Here is a 17,409-nt window from a genome sequence, read left to right on the forward strand (position 1 = left end):
AGGCAGGAGGTGGGAGAAAGGGGGAGTAGAGCTGTAATTAAATCTGTCCCCGCGGCTTGTTCCATTTTGTGTGTGATGGCCAGCTGGTCCATGGATTCTGACTGGATGAGAATGATCAATGATTGGTTGGATATACTCTACTCTGGCTGGAAGGGTCTTTCCAGGGTCATTGTTATCTGGCATTTATCAGGGGCAGGGATGATAGAAAGCACACCCTGATCTGGGCAGAGTTGTTAACACTTTGAAATATAGTGATGAGAATCCAAAGTGACCTTGACAAATGAGAAGAGCAGTCACTCCAAACCTGGATGAAGCTCTGGAGACATAAATGAATGACCTTGATCAAAAAAATGGGCAGGTAGAGGGGGAGGCATGATTGCTGAGGTTTCCAGGCCACAGCAAAAGCATCAGCACTACAGGCAGGACATCATGATAATGATTTCCCTTCCACTTGAACAATGTTTCAGAGCTGACTTGTTTCTGAGCCTGGGAGATAGGTCTTCTTATTATCCCCACTTTACAGATGAGAGAACAGTTAAGATTACAGTTTAAATTGGAAGGGTGAAAATAATAGCACAGGGTAATGCTAACACAGTTGCCATCTGGATGTGGTTAGACCTCTCCAAAACTCATGTTAAATGTGCATGCAGCAGTGTTGTGAGATTGGAAGCAGGACTTCAGGACATGCCCAGGTATTGAGATGGAGCACTGTCTTTCTGGTGGGAATGGGTCCATTCTACCAGAGCTGGTCATTATGCAGTGTTTTATCTCTTGCACAGAGGCCTATTTGCCTATCCACTTTTTTGCCAAGTTATTCTGCAGCTCAAAGTTTTCAGAAGAAGCTGGGAAGATTCCTGTGGTACCATATTCTTGGACATCTCGGTTTTCATAACAGTGAGCCAAAATAAATTTCTGTCCTGGTAAGTTACCTCACTGAGCAACAGAAAAATGGACAAAGATCAACTGCCTACATAATACAGCAGTAACATGCAGCCTACCTACAGTTTAAAGCTAGCCTCAAACTCACAATCTTCCTGTGTCAGCCTCCTGACTGCTGGCATTACAGACATGAACTGCACCTAGCTTCCCAGTAGCCTTTTGAAGTGATGGTTATGTATATATACATACATACATGCATACATGCATACATACATACATGCACATATATATCTACATACATATCTCTATACACATATATATGAAAAAGTATATATAATATAAAATATAAATATAAAAGTTTATATATACCTACTTACACATATATGTATATGTGTATAGATAAATAGGTATGTATATATGTATATGTGTGTATGTATAGGCAAATAGGTATATATATGCAATACACATATATGTATATATACACATATATGTATATATACACATATATGTATATATCATATATATATCATATATATGATATATATATCATATATACTGCATCTATGAGAGATGACATACTAGCTTCTAAACAGCTGAGCCAGAGTTAAAAACAAACATACTAGAGAAGAGAATTCTATCAATTTTATCATACCTCTGAGCGCTGGTTTTAATGGGGTCACACATGCTACTGATTTCCTTCACAGTAAAGCATCTTCAGAAGTGTTTTCTGAAAGATCTTTGCAAAGCCTTCTTCATATGGACAAAAATCCTACAATCAGTCATGAACCTTTGTAGTTTATAGGTTTGTTAGGATGTCTATTCCATGCATGGTTTCCATGAAAACATTCCTGATGGAGGGACTGATTTCCTCAAATTCTTTAATCAATGGGAAACCTTCTACTTTAGGCTGCATTTTTAAGAGCCAAGAGCACGAAAGCTGAAACAAGTATGTCAACATACGTGTCTACATTTGCCTTAAAAGGGGTCCACTGAACCCTACAGACGGACAATCATGGAATGTCAGTCTAATCACGGATTCTTTTCTCATGTTTGGCTGTAGGAATTAGCAGAGGGAACAGGGCACAGCCTAGTCAGCAGTGGAAAGTACAAAGGGAAAGGGAGAAAAAAGAGCAGGTGGTCATAAAGACGGTAACCAATGACATATATAGAGATAGTCCAAAGGCCAAAGTTACTCCCACACAGGGAGTTCTAACCAAAGTTACGGGAATATAAAGGGGAAATTAGGTGTTAACTGAGACTATTTTTTACTGACTAATGATATTTTTAATGTGTAGAAAAAAGGAAAGACAGCCTGCTCCTCAGATCATAGGAACATTAAGTGAGAAAAGGAATGTGAACGTACCCAGTTTGGGCATAGAGGTTGGCACATAATAAGTAGTAGTCAATTTCTTTTTTTTCCCTCCTTACATCTGATAAATGGGAGCTGCTAGCATCTCTGATAGAAAAACAATTCAGAAGAGGAGCAACACACCAGGTCTAGGGTGAAGAGAACATGCTGTGAGGATCTCCAATTGACAAAACCTTCTCTTTGCTCCAGAATCCCTCCAATCTATCTAATACTAGCAGACAGCCCTCCTAGGACGCACCTATCCTTATTAGCATAGAATGTGTGTGTGTGTGTCTATTATGTGTTTGTGTATGCATACATGTACCTCTTTCAAGAGAAGAGTAATTGATGTCTCACAATTCACACTCAGACCATCTGTAAGTTCTCTTAATTCTATTTTCAATGCCAAATCTGCCATATTTCTTCATCTCTATTCTCTAGCCCTTACCCAGAACCAACAAGATTCTCCTGCATTTTCTCCCTGAATTCTCCTTCACCTCCTTTAATCAATGGTGACATAGCAGCCAGGTAGTCTGTGGACACGGGATAAAGATCAGAGCATTGCCCGTTAGTGACCCTTGTCATTGCAGAAGTATTCCAATGCTGTGTGCTATGGCCAGAAGGACCCTTGAGGTTTCTCTGGGCCTCTTTTCCCCCAGTTCCTACCATTCTTACCTTCACTTAGAAGGCTTCAGCTTTCTCTTCATGCTTTCTCTTCTCAAGCACATCCCACTCCTTCCTCTTATAAGGCCTTTGTCCAAGCTATCCACTCTACCAGAGCACCCTCCCCTTGTTTTGGTATCTCCTTTTTATCCTTTGGCTCTCATCTTGGCCTGGGGTTTTTACTATCTCAGAGAGTTCAAGCTCATTCAGCTAAATGAATGTTTTTCTTCAACCCCTGTAGTTATTTTTTATTTCTATCAACTGTTCATTTTTTATATAGCTGTTACCATAACTTACAATTATATATTGATGAATGGATAGATAGATGGGTTAGTAGATGGAGAGATGGATAAATGGATAGATGGATAAATAAATGAATGGATTTCATCAGTCAACACACATTATTAAGTTCCTACTATATTCTTAGCACTATGCTGGGGAATGAATTTGTAGCAAAGAACAAAATAGTTCTGACTCCAATGGAATGCACATTCCAGAAAGTAGAGATTGAAAATAAATATGCATGTATATGATCATGGTAATGATCATGGATGAATGTAAATGCTGATTTGCTGAGAATTAAGATAGGATCAGATATCAAATGGGAATTTGGCTCTGTGGACAAGAAAGGCCTCTCTGAAAAAATGGCATTAAAACTGTAGTCTGAATGACAAAAATACTATTACTATGTACACCTCAGAAGAGAGGGCAGCTAAAACTGGGAACAGCCAATTCAAAGACCATAGGCTAATATAATCAATGATAACAAATAAAAGAGAGAGAAAGAAAACCCCACCAGTAGCTTGATATTGGTGAGATATTGGTGTTTGGCACTATAGGCAAATGAGAAGGCAGGACAGACATCCCCTTCAGAAGCAAGGTTGGCAGGTCCAGCTGATGAGGGGCAGACAAGAGAAGGATGGAGGGCTGACTTGTTAGTTTCTTCCTGTAGATCACAAGCTTCATAGACGGAGCCTGTATTCATTTTCTCAGTTAGCCCATAACACAATCTTGGTCAGCATGGCTAAGTGAACATATGAATGCATGAAGAAACAAAATAATGGGAGAAAAGGCAGAGGCTTGTCAAGTCAGGAGTCCCAGAGATAAGGGTGCCCATACAAGGTTTAGAGAGTTGATTTAAAGCGGATCAGTTAAGGGACCCCCAACTGAAGGGAAAAACCTCACAAATGAGGGAATAATATTGTATAGGAGGCAGAAAACATACAAAATAAATAGAATAGTATCACCAAAGTGCTTGCTCTGCCCAAGGTCAGATTTCAGCCCAAGAATTGGGCTACAGTCCAGAGAAAACAGAACAGAGAATGCACTTTTTTCTTTGGTAAAACTTGATACAAAGAGAGATAATGAAAGTCCCAAAAAGGGAATAAAGGAGAAAAAATAATCGCTTCCATAAATTCAAATGCAACCCTGAACTGTTTCCTGCGGAAGGTACAAAGCTGTCAGGTGCAGCCCTTGAGGAAGTTTTAGGATCTCATTGAAGTGTAACATCACCTTCCCAACATCCAAGACTTACCTAGATTTTTTGATGCATGGTTTTGTGCTGTCATTTAGGGAGAAGTATTTGATCTAAAGGACACACTAGAAGAAAACACTGTTGTGCAGCCTCTGGAATAAATCCAGAGAGGATCTAAGGCAAACTCAAGGACAAAGGATTCCCTCAGCACAGACCGATTCACCTAAACTCTATCCCATTCCAAGTTCAGCCATTTGAATGTACCCCACCCAGGATGTCTCTTACAATCAAGCCCTTAATTGAATATAAATTAAATTCCTATAGATCAAAGCTACAGAAAGAGAAAAAGACAATGATAAAGAGGAGATGAAAGATATCTACCTAGAAAGAAAGGGAATGAGAAAGAAAACCAGCCAAACATTAGATAGGAAAAAGGCTGTGTGTGATGTTATTTGTCAAAGGGAAAGAAGGTAGAGACATTTTTGTTCTTTGTAGGTTAATATGTAAATGACATTCTGATTTATTAGCGGTCTCCAGCAGATGAGGTGATGATTAGCACATTTCCATATTTATAGAAAAGTAACACTAACTTTCTGGATTTATAGAAAATCAGCCCTTCACAAATAGCAAATTGTGCTATTATCGACATATGGTTTTCTATAAACAGAGCTGAGGTAATTATCCTGGGACAATTTGTTGGTGGGCTCCTTTTGAATATTAACCACTTTGCAAGCCCATTTCAGCCCCACAGATTTTTAAAGAGGAGGGGCCACTACATACCCCCAGGCAATTAACGAGTAATCTAACACTAAAGACAGGAACCAAAATGAAAGGCTCTACCCAAACCACCAGTGAGGAAAACCACAGGTCCTAGGGCCCTGAGGCCAGATTCCTGCAGTACTAGGCAAATTCATTTACTTCCCTAATGAATCTCATTGGTTTGGAGGCTAACACCAACCTGCTAGTGTTGCCATAAAAACTGGATAAGAATATATTTCATTGAACTTAGTGCTCAACAAATGCCCATACGTTTTCCTTCCTCAAATTTGGAATGATTCTAAATGATGGTTCAAATAGCTTTTCAGACTCAAAATAATGATATACAATGATGTTTATTTAGTATTGTGATGATGGTATATGTGTGCATGTCTTTAATTGGAAATGTTAAGCAATAATTTACCTTTGGTGACTATAATCTACTATTTTATTTTCTCCTCTATCTGTAAGTTGTTTCTACTCAAAATTTTCCTTGTGATCCATACATTGATTTTTGAGCCTTAGTATTGGATTGCAACCTGCAGCTTGAGAAATATTGTGTTGCAAGAGGGTGGAAACACCATTCTATCTAGCACAGACAGGATGCTCAATAGAGTACTCTGAATCATTGCTTTTTTGAAGTAGATAAATAGACAGGTAGACAGACAGACAGACGACAGACAAACAGACAGACAGACAGACAGACAGAGGTGAGTTAATGAGTGATCCTACCTAGGAGCTTGAATCAATGCTCTGTCTTGTTAAGCCTTCTCACTTTGTGTTAAGCTATATTGAGCACTAAAGAGATTGAAAAGATTCAAACATGATACATGCATTCAAAAAGCCTAGCTATCTTTGAAAATCAGTTATAATAAAGACTAAACCATGCGGAATTTACAGAAATGTATTGAAGAAGAGAATTAATACCCTAGCCTGGTATAGTCAGGAAAATGTCTTAAATTTGGAAATTTGAATTTGGCTTTATAATATGGATAGATCTCTCAACTACAGCCAGCATAAGAATCACTCCGAAATTTTGTAAAAGCACAGCTTCCACTCCAATTTTTTTTTAATTAAGTGAGATATGGGGTGAAGTTCTGAGAATTCACTTACTAACAAGCTTCAAGTTATGCAATGTGACCAGTCGGAGCCCTACACTTGGAGAAGTCCTATTCTGGTAAGATAACTAAATTCGTGAAGTTTGTTTATGCCAGGCTAAATCACCCTAGACATTATTCTTGATCATTCGGGACGCTAGGCAAGGATGCAAAATTATGGGATCTTGTAAAGTAGGAAGCTCAACTTGGTCACAATTGCTGAGAGGGATTGGAAGGAGTGACAGGCCCCAGACACCATCTGGATGGAGGTTTAAGAGTAAGTGACAGACAAGAGCCAGCTTACTACTGAAGGATGGAAATGAAGAAAAGATGGTGGATGAGAAAGAACTGAGGTCCTAGAAAGTTACAGGAGTGAAGCAGAAGAGAGGATCCTGGTTGACTTTGCCTTTTAGCTTCATTAACTGAAGGCAAGTACAAGTACCAAACAAAAAAAACCAACCACATCTATAGTCAAAACAAGTTTTCACTTTCTTGAAATTTAGAGGTAACAAGTTTTCACTTTCTTGAAATTTAGAGGTAACTGTGAGGTAATATGAAACACCTATTATAGGGAGCCTAGACAAGTCTAGGTTCAAATTCTTTCTCTCATGCTTATTAGTTGTTTATTGTGATGGATGGCACCTCCCTAAAACAATAAGAGTTAGCTCAGAGTTATCATGAGAGCAAAACAGGATCACCCAGAGATCCATCAGTGCTTAGACAACAATCCATGACAGGTGGTATGTGTGTGTGTGTGCATGTGTGTATGTGTGTATGTGTGTGTGATACATGCTTGTGTATTGATCATGGCAGGCCTGTAGCTTCTGCTCTACTCACCAAATAATTCCATTTTTTCTCTGTCAAGCACCAGGATATATTCATAAGTGCCACCCATGGATCCAGAGGTGATGTAGTGGGTGCCATAATCGTCGATAAACTTGGCATATAGGCCATAATTGTATTGCTCTGGAAGCTCCATTAATGACTGTAACATTCCTTCATCCAGCATAATATCATGCCTCCTCATCTTAAAATGGGCAGTCTGAACCTTTGTGAAAATTCTCATAAAGTTGTATCTCTGCCAAAAACAATTACCATTGAATGAGGCAACAGCACAAAGACAGATCACTTTTTATGATATGAGATAATGCAAACTGTCAGTTTTCAGTAGCTTAGGAAAATAGATAAGCATAAATGCATGGAATAAAATAGATCTTTACAAGCATGCATTGGATGCCAATAGATGCCACATTTCTTCTCCCGTGCATTCATAAGCTCCTCCATGGTTTCAGTTCAATCAACTCCCACCTGGGTTAGTTCCCATAATGGCCTCATCACTGTTCTTCCCTCTTCTATTCTGACTCAAGTGCATTGTCATCTCTTTACATCCTCAGCACAGTTCAGTCATATCTATATATAAAATGGAGTATGTTTGATGACATAGTGAAATGCCATTTAATAAATTGAACAATTACCAACTATGCCGGTGGTTATATGCATTTTGCAAGGTACAAAGGAAATGATCTTCAATGAGACAAGCCCCTGCCCTCACAAAGCTTATATTCTAGTAGTAATCTTTTTGTATTTAGTAACAAAGAAAAAAGCAGCAACATTGTACAGTGGGTATGAGAGAGAGCTCCAGAAGGGCATGTTGAGTAAGTTTTAGAGTAATATGGTCATTTGTAGGCCTTTCTCCAGGTAATGAAAACCTTGATTCAAAGTGATAATGAAAGTTTGAAGAGGCCACTTGCTTTTAGAACAGTCCATACTAACACTTATAACAAGAACTCAAAGCAATAGTTACCCTTCAGATCAATAGCTAATTTGTGCAAAGCTTCAGAATTCAATTTGTACTTGTTGAGTAAGTTAATTTTTATAACTGTGTTTTCACCACCAAAGCTAATGTTTTGAACTTCAAGTAGATCCATAGTCCTGATACCAGTGTTACTGAGGCTTTTTGGTGCATTTCGAATCGATTCAGTAAATGATAACCATGATAACCTCTCCATCCTCATTACTCCCTCATTTTCCCTTCCATCCTCTGCTTCTGACAGCTTGTGTGAGGCGTTTTTCACCTCAAGCCTCTGCACATGCTGATTCCCACGACTATATTTCTATAGTTGGTGGTGTAAAATGCCCCTAGATGACCATGCATTAGAGGTTGCTTCCCAGTGTGTGACACTGCTGGGATGGTGGTAAAGCCTTAGGAGGTAAAGTCTAGTGGGAGGTCTTTAGGTCATTGGAGGTGTGCCCCTCAAGGAAACTGTAGGACTTGGGTCCCCTTTTCTCTTTCTTTTCTTCCTGGTTCATAGTGTGAGCAATTTGCTGCACTGTCATTTCTGGCAGTTTCCATCCAGCACCTGTATCAGAGACCTAAAACAATATACATGCCTCTTCTTGGACTGGACTCTCCAAAATCACGAGTTAAATAAACCTTGTACCATTTAAGTTAATTCACAGGCACTTTACTACAGTATCAGAAAGCTGATTAATACAAACACCTTCTCCCAATACCTGTCTCCCTTTGTCTGTCATTTGTAGTAGTCTTTGAATCTTAGTTCAGATGAATGGCCCCTCCGCAAGGAACAATTTTTTTTAACCCTTCCAGACAATAGATAGTAGTAAATATTTGACAGACAAATGAAAGACTTATTGACCATAACAGTTTTCTTATCTATTTAGAAAACCAAAGCTTGTTGTAGAAACCTCCCAAGTCAAATGTAGAAGGTCTAGCAGTTTATCTTCAACACATTACCAGCTTATGTGTTTCACTATAAGCTCCAGGTAACCATGAAAAAAGATATGGGGGAGGGGTAAAATGATAAGAGTTTTAATCTTAGAGTCCAATTTTATTCCCTTTGTGATGATTCTGTGTGCAAAAGCTTAATAAGAAAAACAAACATGATTACCACTGATCAGACATTTCCAATTATACAAGCAAATTAAGGTTCAATTACTACTGTACTTTTTAATGCAATTAAGGTAATACGTGTTCAGTGTAGATTACAGAAAACTGTGAGGCACAGACATTATGTTTTAATACCTTCTTATTATACTTGTTTAACTTCTTCAAGAACGAAGATTCATCTGACTGTGATACCCCTACATTCACCATTACAGACTTGTCTGCTGGGCCTATGCCAAGGGTCAGACCACTTGACTGAAACTTCTCATTTTTTACTTTAGAAAGGAGGTCATTCACGTCATCATATAACTCTGAGGAGATGCCAGTGTCTGCCAGGGGCTGGAAAAAAAACAAGTAAATCTTAGTTCTGTGCACAGAGACTATTTTTTAAATATGTTTTTATTGTAAAAATAGTGTACAGAGGGGTTACAGTTACATGAGGAAGGTAATGAGTACATTTTCTATCAAGCATTGTTACCTCTTCCTTTGTTTTATATATGATCATATAAGATGATGTTATCAATAGTTTCCCTTGAGTAACTTGAGGGTAGGAAAGATGTGTTAAGATAATAGTTCAAAATCATCTTGGTATCTGATTGTATTGATAAAACGTGTACAGATACAATATGCACGACTACTTTATGCTATGTGTATGGATTCACTCTTCTAGATGATACGTAGCCTAGCCTTACTTTAGTAGACCTCAGTTTGAATCTTGCCTTTGCCACCTACTGCAGTAAAGTAGGTAGGTACTGGTATTTTATTGCTTTATATCTCATTCTTGTACCAAAATGGGGCAATGATGATATCTATTTCATGTTGCCATTGTGAAGATGAAGTGGGATAATCGATATAGAAGTTGGAGTCTTAACATGAGGCAAACATTTATCATGTGTACCACATGTGCATAGCACCTCAGGGGTGTGAGTAAGGAAATGAACAACCATGAACAGGGTCTGGAACTGACCGCGAGCTATGTGATGCTCTGAGGGACCAGAAGACGATGGGATTTTAGACATGAAGAGTCTTATGGATCAGCAGCAATTTGCAAGCACTTCAGAACAAAGGAAACTTTTATTCTAAACAAAATCATGGACAAAAGGAAGATATGAACATGACCAATGTGAGCTGCAGGGGCATGAATCTTAGAATCCTGCCCATCTATGCTATGCACCTACTTTAAAGATTAAGAGAGTGTGTCAGCAAGGGACAGGGTCTGATTGCTCATGGCCTTACATCATTATAGCCTCTAATAGCCACACTTTGGGATGAGTCTTCTGACTGGCACTGAGAAGAGGGCCCAGATTGATCTTGGGATGCAGCCAATGTTGAACAGGTGGCTAGCCCTACTCACCATTATTCCCTCTCCCTAGTGCTGCCCTTACTTCTCAGCACCATCAACACCAAGTTGGGTGTTAGGGACACACGTGTGAAGGGACCTAAAGCCACAGGTAAACTCTATGGAAAATAAAGGCCCCCAGAACAAAGCTTCTCCACTAATAAACTTCTTCTACCCCTCATCCTGCAGTAGCCTGAAAGTGCATCTGTTCAGACTTACTTCAAAGTGGTACTTTAGGAAGTTGTAGGGTTTCCGGAAGTATTTTTCATCCTCTCCATAGTACAGACGCTCACAGGTGGGGTCATAACGGAGCTCCCTCCATTCCCCATTGTATACCGTCTCACACTGGCCCCCATAATACCTGGCATCATACACACTCTGAGTTTCCTTCTGGGTCAGGATATTGTACCTACATTAACAAAGAAGATAGCTTCTAGGAAGGAACTTCAAGAAAGCCAGAGATAAATGTTGTCTTCTAGAACAGGTTGCAGCTGGTAGACTGAGCAGTGATTTCTCAAACTCTGTACTTTGGAACCCCAGGGTTTCATTGACTACCTTAAGGCTTTTAACTGGGAGTTAAGACAAGAGAGCTAGGCCTGGTCCCCCAAGTGTCCTTTAGCCAGAAAATCTAGACAGCTCTGTTCCACATCTGAACCAGTGCCCTTACATAGTTGTTGAGTAAATTCTGAGGAACCAAGATCACAGCTCTGCCCTATCTAGCTCCTTGACCAAAGGCAATTCATTTAATTTCCCTGTCTGTTAATTTAGCCATTTTTATAAAGAAATTAGCAAGACTACTACCATCATAAAGGAATCATAAACATGCTTAACATATGCTAAGTAAGAACTAAATAGATAGCCCTACTGTGCTATTGTTAGTATTATTTCAGAAAGGCCCTACTACTAAGAAGTGAATTGGAAATAGCAGTTGTGAGGCCCAGTGCAAAAGCTGAGACTCGAATCTCCAGAAAGCCATTGTCTGAGATGTCAAATGAACACAGTGCAACAGTCATGTTCTGCAACTGTGACTTTGTTAATAGAGCAAAAGCAGGTGGGTTGGCTGAGAGCACTAATACTCAAAACTCAAAGCCTCTTAAGATACAAATAATAAAAAACATCTCTGAAACTCCTATTTAGCCTTTAAGACCCAACTCAAATGATACCTCCTTTACATAGCCTTCTTTGTACATAGTCAGTCAATTCCTTCCTAGGCTCCCATAGCATTTAGCACTTACCACTGACACAACACCTACTGTTATTGTGTATGCTGCCTGCAACAAGGCACAATGACAGAAAAAGAACATGAGATAAACTGTGACTATAACCTACCTCAAAAAATAAATGGGTAATTACAGAGCACCTGACAAAGAATAAGAATTCAATGTATGTTAACTTCCTTTTTTGCTTCCTCTCTCTATCTCTTTCTTCTTCTTAGTAGAAATGATGTATTAATAGCTATGATGAATTGAATACATGCTAAACTAGACATTTAGCATACATTAACTTTCAACCTCTTGACAATTTTGCAAATGGAGAAATTGAAGTTCCAAAAATTAAGATACTTGCCTATAGTCACAGTTGAATTTTTCTAAGATGTTTTTTGACAGTAAAAATCTAAGTTCTTTACCTTTATTCCATCCTGCACTTTCTAACTCCCTATCTGCTGAATATGCTTCTTCCACTGGCTCATAAATATAGCCTCTATAACAGACCAAACAAAGACTCAAAACAGCAGTGAGCCTAAATATTGTACTGTAACCATTAAAGATTACTAAAACCTAGATGTATTTGGAAAAGCTGTTTGCAAAAGCCCCAGTAGAAGAGAAAAGGTGTAATCTAAAGGACTACTATTATGAACAGAAGCTCTCCCAATCAGATATATGCATAAAAAATAGGTATATAAGAAAGCTCATTACAGGGCTGGGAAGGTGGCTTAGTGGTAGAGCACTAGCCTTGAGCTGAAGAGCTGAGGGACAGCACCCAGGCCCAGAGTTCAGGCCCACAACCAGACCCAAAAAAAAAAAAAAGAAAGAAAGAAAGAAAGAAAGAAAGTTCATTACAGCATTGTTTATAAGAGGGGAAAAAGCCTAATTATCTTTCTACAAGAAGTGGTCAACTAAATTATCCCAGTGCCATACTATGGAAGAGTCACTAAACTTTTTTGTTAAATGGTCAGATGGTAAATTTATTAGGCTTCATAGGCCATTGCAAGTACTCAACTCTGCCACTGTAAGATGAAAGCTATGTTCTAATCAAACTATTTTTCTTTTTTTAAAAAAAACAACCAGACACTATTTTGAATTTTTCCATCAGGTCGTAGTTAACATGATGCCTGTTATAAAATATTGCTGCTTAGTAAAAGGAGATTGGATAGATGGGGGCTGGGAATTCATCAAACTATACTATTAAAGTGAGTTATGTATAACATAATTATACTTATGTACCCCCGTCTTTAATGCACGGTATATATAGATTTGTTTTCCAAACAGTAGATAGTTAATGCATTAACTTATCCAGAAGTTCTTACACCATCTGTTAATAGGAGTGAGCTCTTCAGAAAGAAGAGACAGAGGGTGGTGAGGAAGGTATAGATAGGGGAGGGTACATGAAGATTCTTGGTGATTAAACTCAGGAGCTCATGCTTGTTCAGCAGGCACTCGACTACTTGTGCCTTTACCAGACCTGCAGCCCCTTTTTGCATTCATTGTGGGAAGGAACCCATAAGCCACCTCAGACATAAGAGAGGGAGGCTTGTGGAGGTTTCCGAAGAAAACCTCCAAAACAGGCTGTTCTTTCTCCAAAACGGATGCTCATGGAGGAGGAGAAATCACCCCTCATTCTAAAGACTGGCGACTCACCCCAAGGCCACCCTGTCTGATCCCGGAATCGGTTCATACTGACTGCAGTCGTCTGCGCTAGCCCTGACATCTTCACAGTCTTCCTCATCAGATCCATCAAGGCAGTCTCTGTCTCCATTACACACGAGGTGACGTTTCAGGCAGCGACCTAGAAAAGGCAAAGCGGAGGCTGCTGCTGAGACCCCTGGACCCCCTGACCCGTGTCCAGTCCCCAAGCATTTTTACCTGTTGCCCTCCCAGCTGCCCATCCTCTCCTCACAGTTGCAGCTCTCCTTCTGGCCTCCTTAGCTCTTGCTGTTGCCTCCAGCTTGGACCTGCCCACCCCTCCCACTTTTATGCAGCCTCCACATTGCTGTTCCTGCAATCCTAAAATGTCTGTCTGGCCTTACCATCCCTTTGCTCTGCTGTTTGCCAATAGCTTCCCCAAAACCATCTTTCAAATGCCACAGTTACTTATCTCACGGTAGGTACTAGGTTAGCATAGTGGTCCTTGCCTGACTCTCTTTCCAAAGTTCTGATGCATTGTAACATGATTATGTCCCTGAATCTTCATGTTTTCGCATGTTCTTTCTCTCAGAAACTTATTATTATTTTCCAGTCCAGCTCAAAGACCATTTTAGGCAGCCATCCCTGCCTCCTGAAAGAGAATGTGGACCACTCCTGCTGGACCTACATAACCAGGTACTAAGGTCCGTTCCAGTGGTCATCACATGATATTGTAATTGCCCTCTTATAAGTCTGTCTCCCACACAGACTAGGAGAATCACAAGGGCAGGCATATTGTTTTATCTCTTTATTAACCTCAGCTGTACACTTTCTGGCATATAATATCCAGTAAATCCTTGTGAAGAGAGTGGATGGATAGATGAATTGTCCTTTTTCTTGAATTAATCAACGAACGTTCCTACAAATGTCAACCAAGATTCGATGGATTGCAGATTTGACTTAAAATGTAGATTCTGGGGCTGATTCCCAAACCTTGGGAATGAGAGACAACCTCTGGGGGAAAGGGTTAAGGATATGCACTTCAACAAACCCCCCGGGGCACACACGTACTTTGTTTGTTGTTTGACAGGCACTGCTGGAATACCACAGGAGCACTACTCACCTGTCTCCTTACACTGGAAATCCTGTCCACACTGTGCTTGCTGTAGACAAGGTGCGGAGCTGTAACAGCTGGCATGATCCCAGATATCACCACTGCAGATGGCTCCCCCAAACTTGCTTGGCTGCAAGAGGCTCCGGTATCGGTACTAAATCAGATTTAGAACAGACACAGTCTTGTCAGTCAATCACCCAGGGCTGGTGCAGACAGGAACATAAGGAACAACTGTCTCATGATTGAGAGCTGCCTATAGAGCTGTCTTCTGGGGGGACAGATGTGCATAAACAGTGGTATTTAACCAGAGGAGGCAGAGTCACAAGCTGAAATACTGCAGGGGAACTTCTGGCACCACAGGAAAGACTGGGATGGAATGATTTGAGGGTCTTTCTACTTGCTGTTCCTTTGTTCAACCAGTTAACAGCCATTTCTCCAGCTTCCTGGTGTAGCTCCTCCCAAAAGCCTTTGCTAACTCAATAGCATATTTGACACTTCCGTGTGCTTTCTCTCTCTACTAGCACTTGTCAGAAAAGGTCGTGTGGACTATCCACTTGTTTGTCCATCTTTCTAACAGTCTGTGTGCTTTTTGCATAGGAGGGGGGTGATTAAAGATGAGGATTAAAAATGCATGTGGCTTCATGCATTTGAACTTGATGTACTGTCAGGTGCATTCCTAGGAGCATTTGTAAGAACTGCTTTTTCTTTCCAGCCTTGCTTATGGCCATTTCATCCCCTCTTTCCTTTGAATATGAACCATCTTTTCAATAATAGGGGGCATAAATATAAACCTGGCCCAGCTGACACAGAGAAGCCCTTCTGCGTTCGTTGTAGCAATTGCTTCAAGAATTGACCGTGACTCAACCCAGGCCAATCATAGCCCAAACTAGGAATTTTATTTTATTTTACTTCAACATACAGCAGCTTTTTCTTGAAATTACAGGAAATTATGGGCATTGAGAGATTGCCTTGATTATTAAAAAGAGTCCATGCAAGATTTGGAAGGGACAAGAGAGTTGTGAAGATGTCATCTGAATCTGTGAGTCCAAACTTGAGTGCTGATAACAGGGAATTATTAATAGAAGAACAGAAGATAATTAAAATCATTTCAATCTATTAAAATCTAAGGAATAATAATGAGCCTTTTTTAATGATATGTGGTATCAGGTACTTGGGTACAAGGTAGAAACTGAAGACTACGATATTCAGAGAAATACGAGGTCTAACCACTGCTTTGCCGAAGCGTGACAAGTTGGGTGGAGATCACCCATACAGTGTCTGCTCTGGGAACATAATAGCTCTGGATCTTATGCTGCCTTTGGCCCCTAGCTCAGCCCAAAGTCCTTTCTCCAAGATTTTAGTATATAAGGAAGCAAAACTTGGAGCATCCATGTTTCTGTGAGTCCACTTCTTACTTGCTGTATAAAGTATCTGTATTTGGTTCAGTTTCCAAATCTGTCAAATGTGGTAGGTGATTTAGAGTTTACTAGTTAAAGTGACTGATTTTTTTTTACCTGTATCCTAAAGTAAAAAGAGCATGTGCACAAGAATTTGGTGGAGTTGGGTTCACACACCAGATTTGCTTACCAATCCCAGATCTCAAGTTGGTTACCTTACCTGAGTTCCTTTTCTTTTCAGTATGCGGATGGGTGTAATGGTTCCTTACCTTCTAGGGACTATGTAATATGTAAGTATATGGGCCTGGTGCTGGTGGTTCAGGCCTGTAATTCTAGCTACTCAGGAGGCTGAGATCTGAGGATCACCTTTCAAAGTCAGCCCAGGGAAGAAACTCCATGGGACTAATCTCTAATTAACTACAAAAAAATGGAAGTAGAGCTGTGGGTCAAAATGATAGAGAATTAGCTTTGAGCAAAAGAGTTTAGTGAAAGCACCCAGACCCTGAGTTCAAGCCCCATGACTGACAAATCAAAAGCATGTATGGAACCACCTATGCCCAGTAAACAGAGGCAATAGCACAGCATTACCAGTATCCATGAGGACTCTTCCAGTGAAGAATTATAGAGACATTCTTTCCTTTTGCCCTCTCCTAGTCCATTTTGTGTTGCCAATAATGTGCTAAGTTTTAAAGAAAGGATGTTTGATTTGGCTAATACTTCTTGGGGTACCAGGGCCACAGCTACATTTGACATTGCTGGCAGAGTTCCAAGGTGGTACAAGGTATCACATAGTGAGGTGGGGGTGGGGAGAGAAACTGTCAACCTATTCAGTAAAAGAGAGGGGTCTACTTCTGAACATTACAGACTTAATTAAGCTTTCATCCTCTTAATATCTCACAATAGGAATTAAATTTCAACAAATGAAGCCTTGGAGGGTGGCTCAAACCATAGCATTCTTCCCACTCAGTCTATATGAGGGCTCACTGGCAAAGAGGAAAAGGTAACAAGGAGAGGTAAGCATCAAACCTGTCCACCTGCTTTTTCTGTCTTCTAGTTAATAATAATAGTAAGAGGTTTCAAAACTCTGTACAAAGAGACTATACTTAATGTTTAATTTGAAAACACCTAGATATTTCCATTTTCTATCCACATTCTTGACTCTCAGTGATCAGGGTTCCCATAATTCGCTTTCTCACTCTCTAAAAAGTACAACAGTTTTAAACCAATATGGTGATGGTAGTGATGGAAGCCACCATGTATTGAGGCCTATGATTGGTCAAACACTACATTCTTTTTTTTGGGGGGGGGGAGGTCCAGTTGTGGGGCCTGAACTCTGGGCCTGGGCGCTGTCCCTCAGCTCTTCAGCTCAAGGCTAGCGGTCTACCACTTGAGCCACAGCGCCACTTCTGGCTTTTTTCTTTTTGCTTATGTGGTGCTGAGGAATCGAACCCAGGGCCTCATGCATGCAAGGCAAGCACTCTACCATTGAGCCACCTTCCCAGCCCCAAACACTACATTCTTTGTCTCTAGACTTTTCACAAGTTTATGAGGTTAAGGGCATTTGTAAATCCCATGTTAAACTGGGTAGGAATTC

General features: G+C 40.1%; 1 protein-coding gene across 1 annotated transcript in view; it reads right to left on the minus strand.

Annotated features, from left to right (window-relative positions):
- C8a (complement C8 alpha chain) overlaps positions 1 to 17,409 on the minus strand; it is a 52,413-nt gene that overhangs the window by 18,433 nt on the left and 16,571 nt on the right. The window contains exons 3-7 of the mRNA XM_042699259.1: positions 14,428 to 14,572; positions 13,320 to 13,467; positions 10,681 to 10,870; positions 9,261 to 9,461; positions 7,055 to 7,295 (exon numbers count right to left, since the gene is read on the minus strand). Of these exons, the coding sequence (XP_042555193.1) occupies positions 7,055 to 7,295; positions 9,261 to 9,461; positions 10,681 to 10,870; positions 13,320 to 13,467; positions 14,428 to 14,572 (925 nt within the window). The remainder of the gene's footprint in view (positions 1 to 7,054; positions 7,296 to 9,260; positions 9,462 to 10,680; positions 10,871 to 13,319; positions 13,468 to 14,427; positions 14,573 to 17,409) is intronic.

Source organism: Dipodomys spectabilis, unplaced genomic scaffold, assembly GCF_019054845.1.
Source record: "Dipodomys spectabilis isolate Male_0828 unplaced genomic scaffold, ASM1905484v1 ptg000007l, whole genome shotgun sequence".
Taxonomy (NCBI): domain Eukaryota; kingdom Metazoa; phylum Chordata; class Mammalia; order Rodentia; family Heteromyidae; genus Dipodomys; species Dipodomys spectabilis.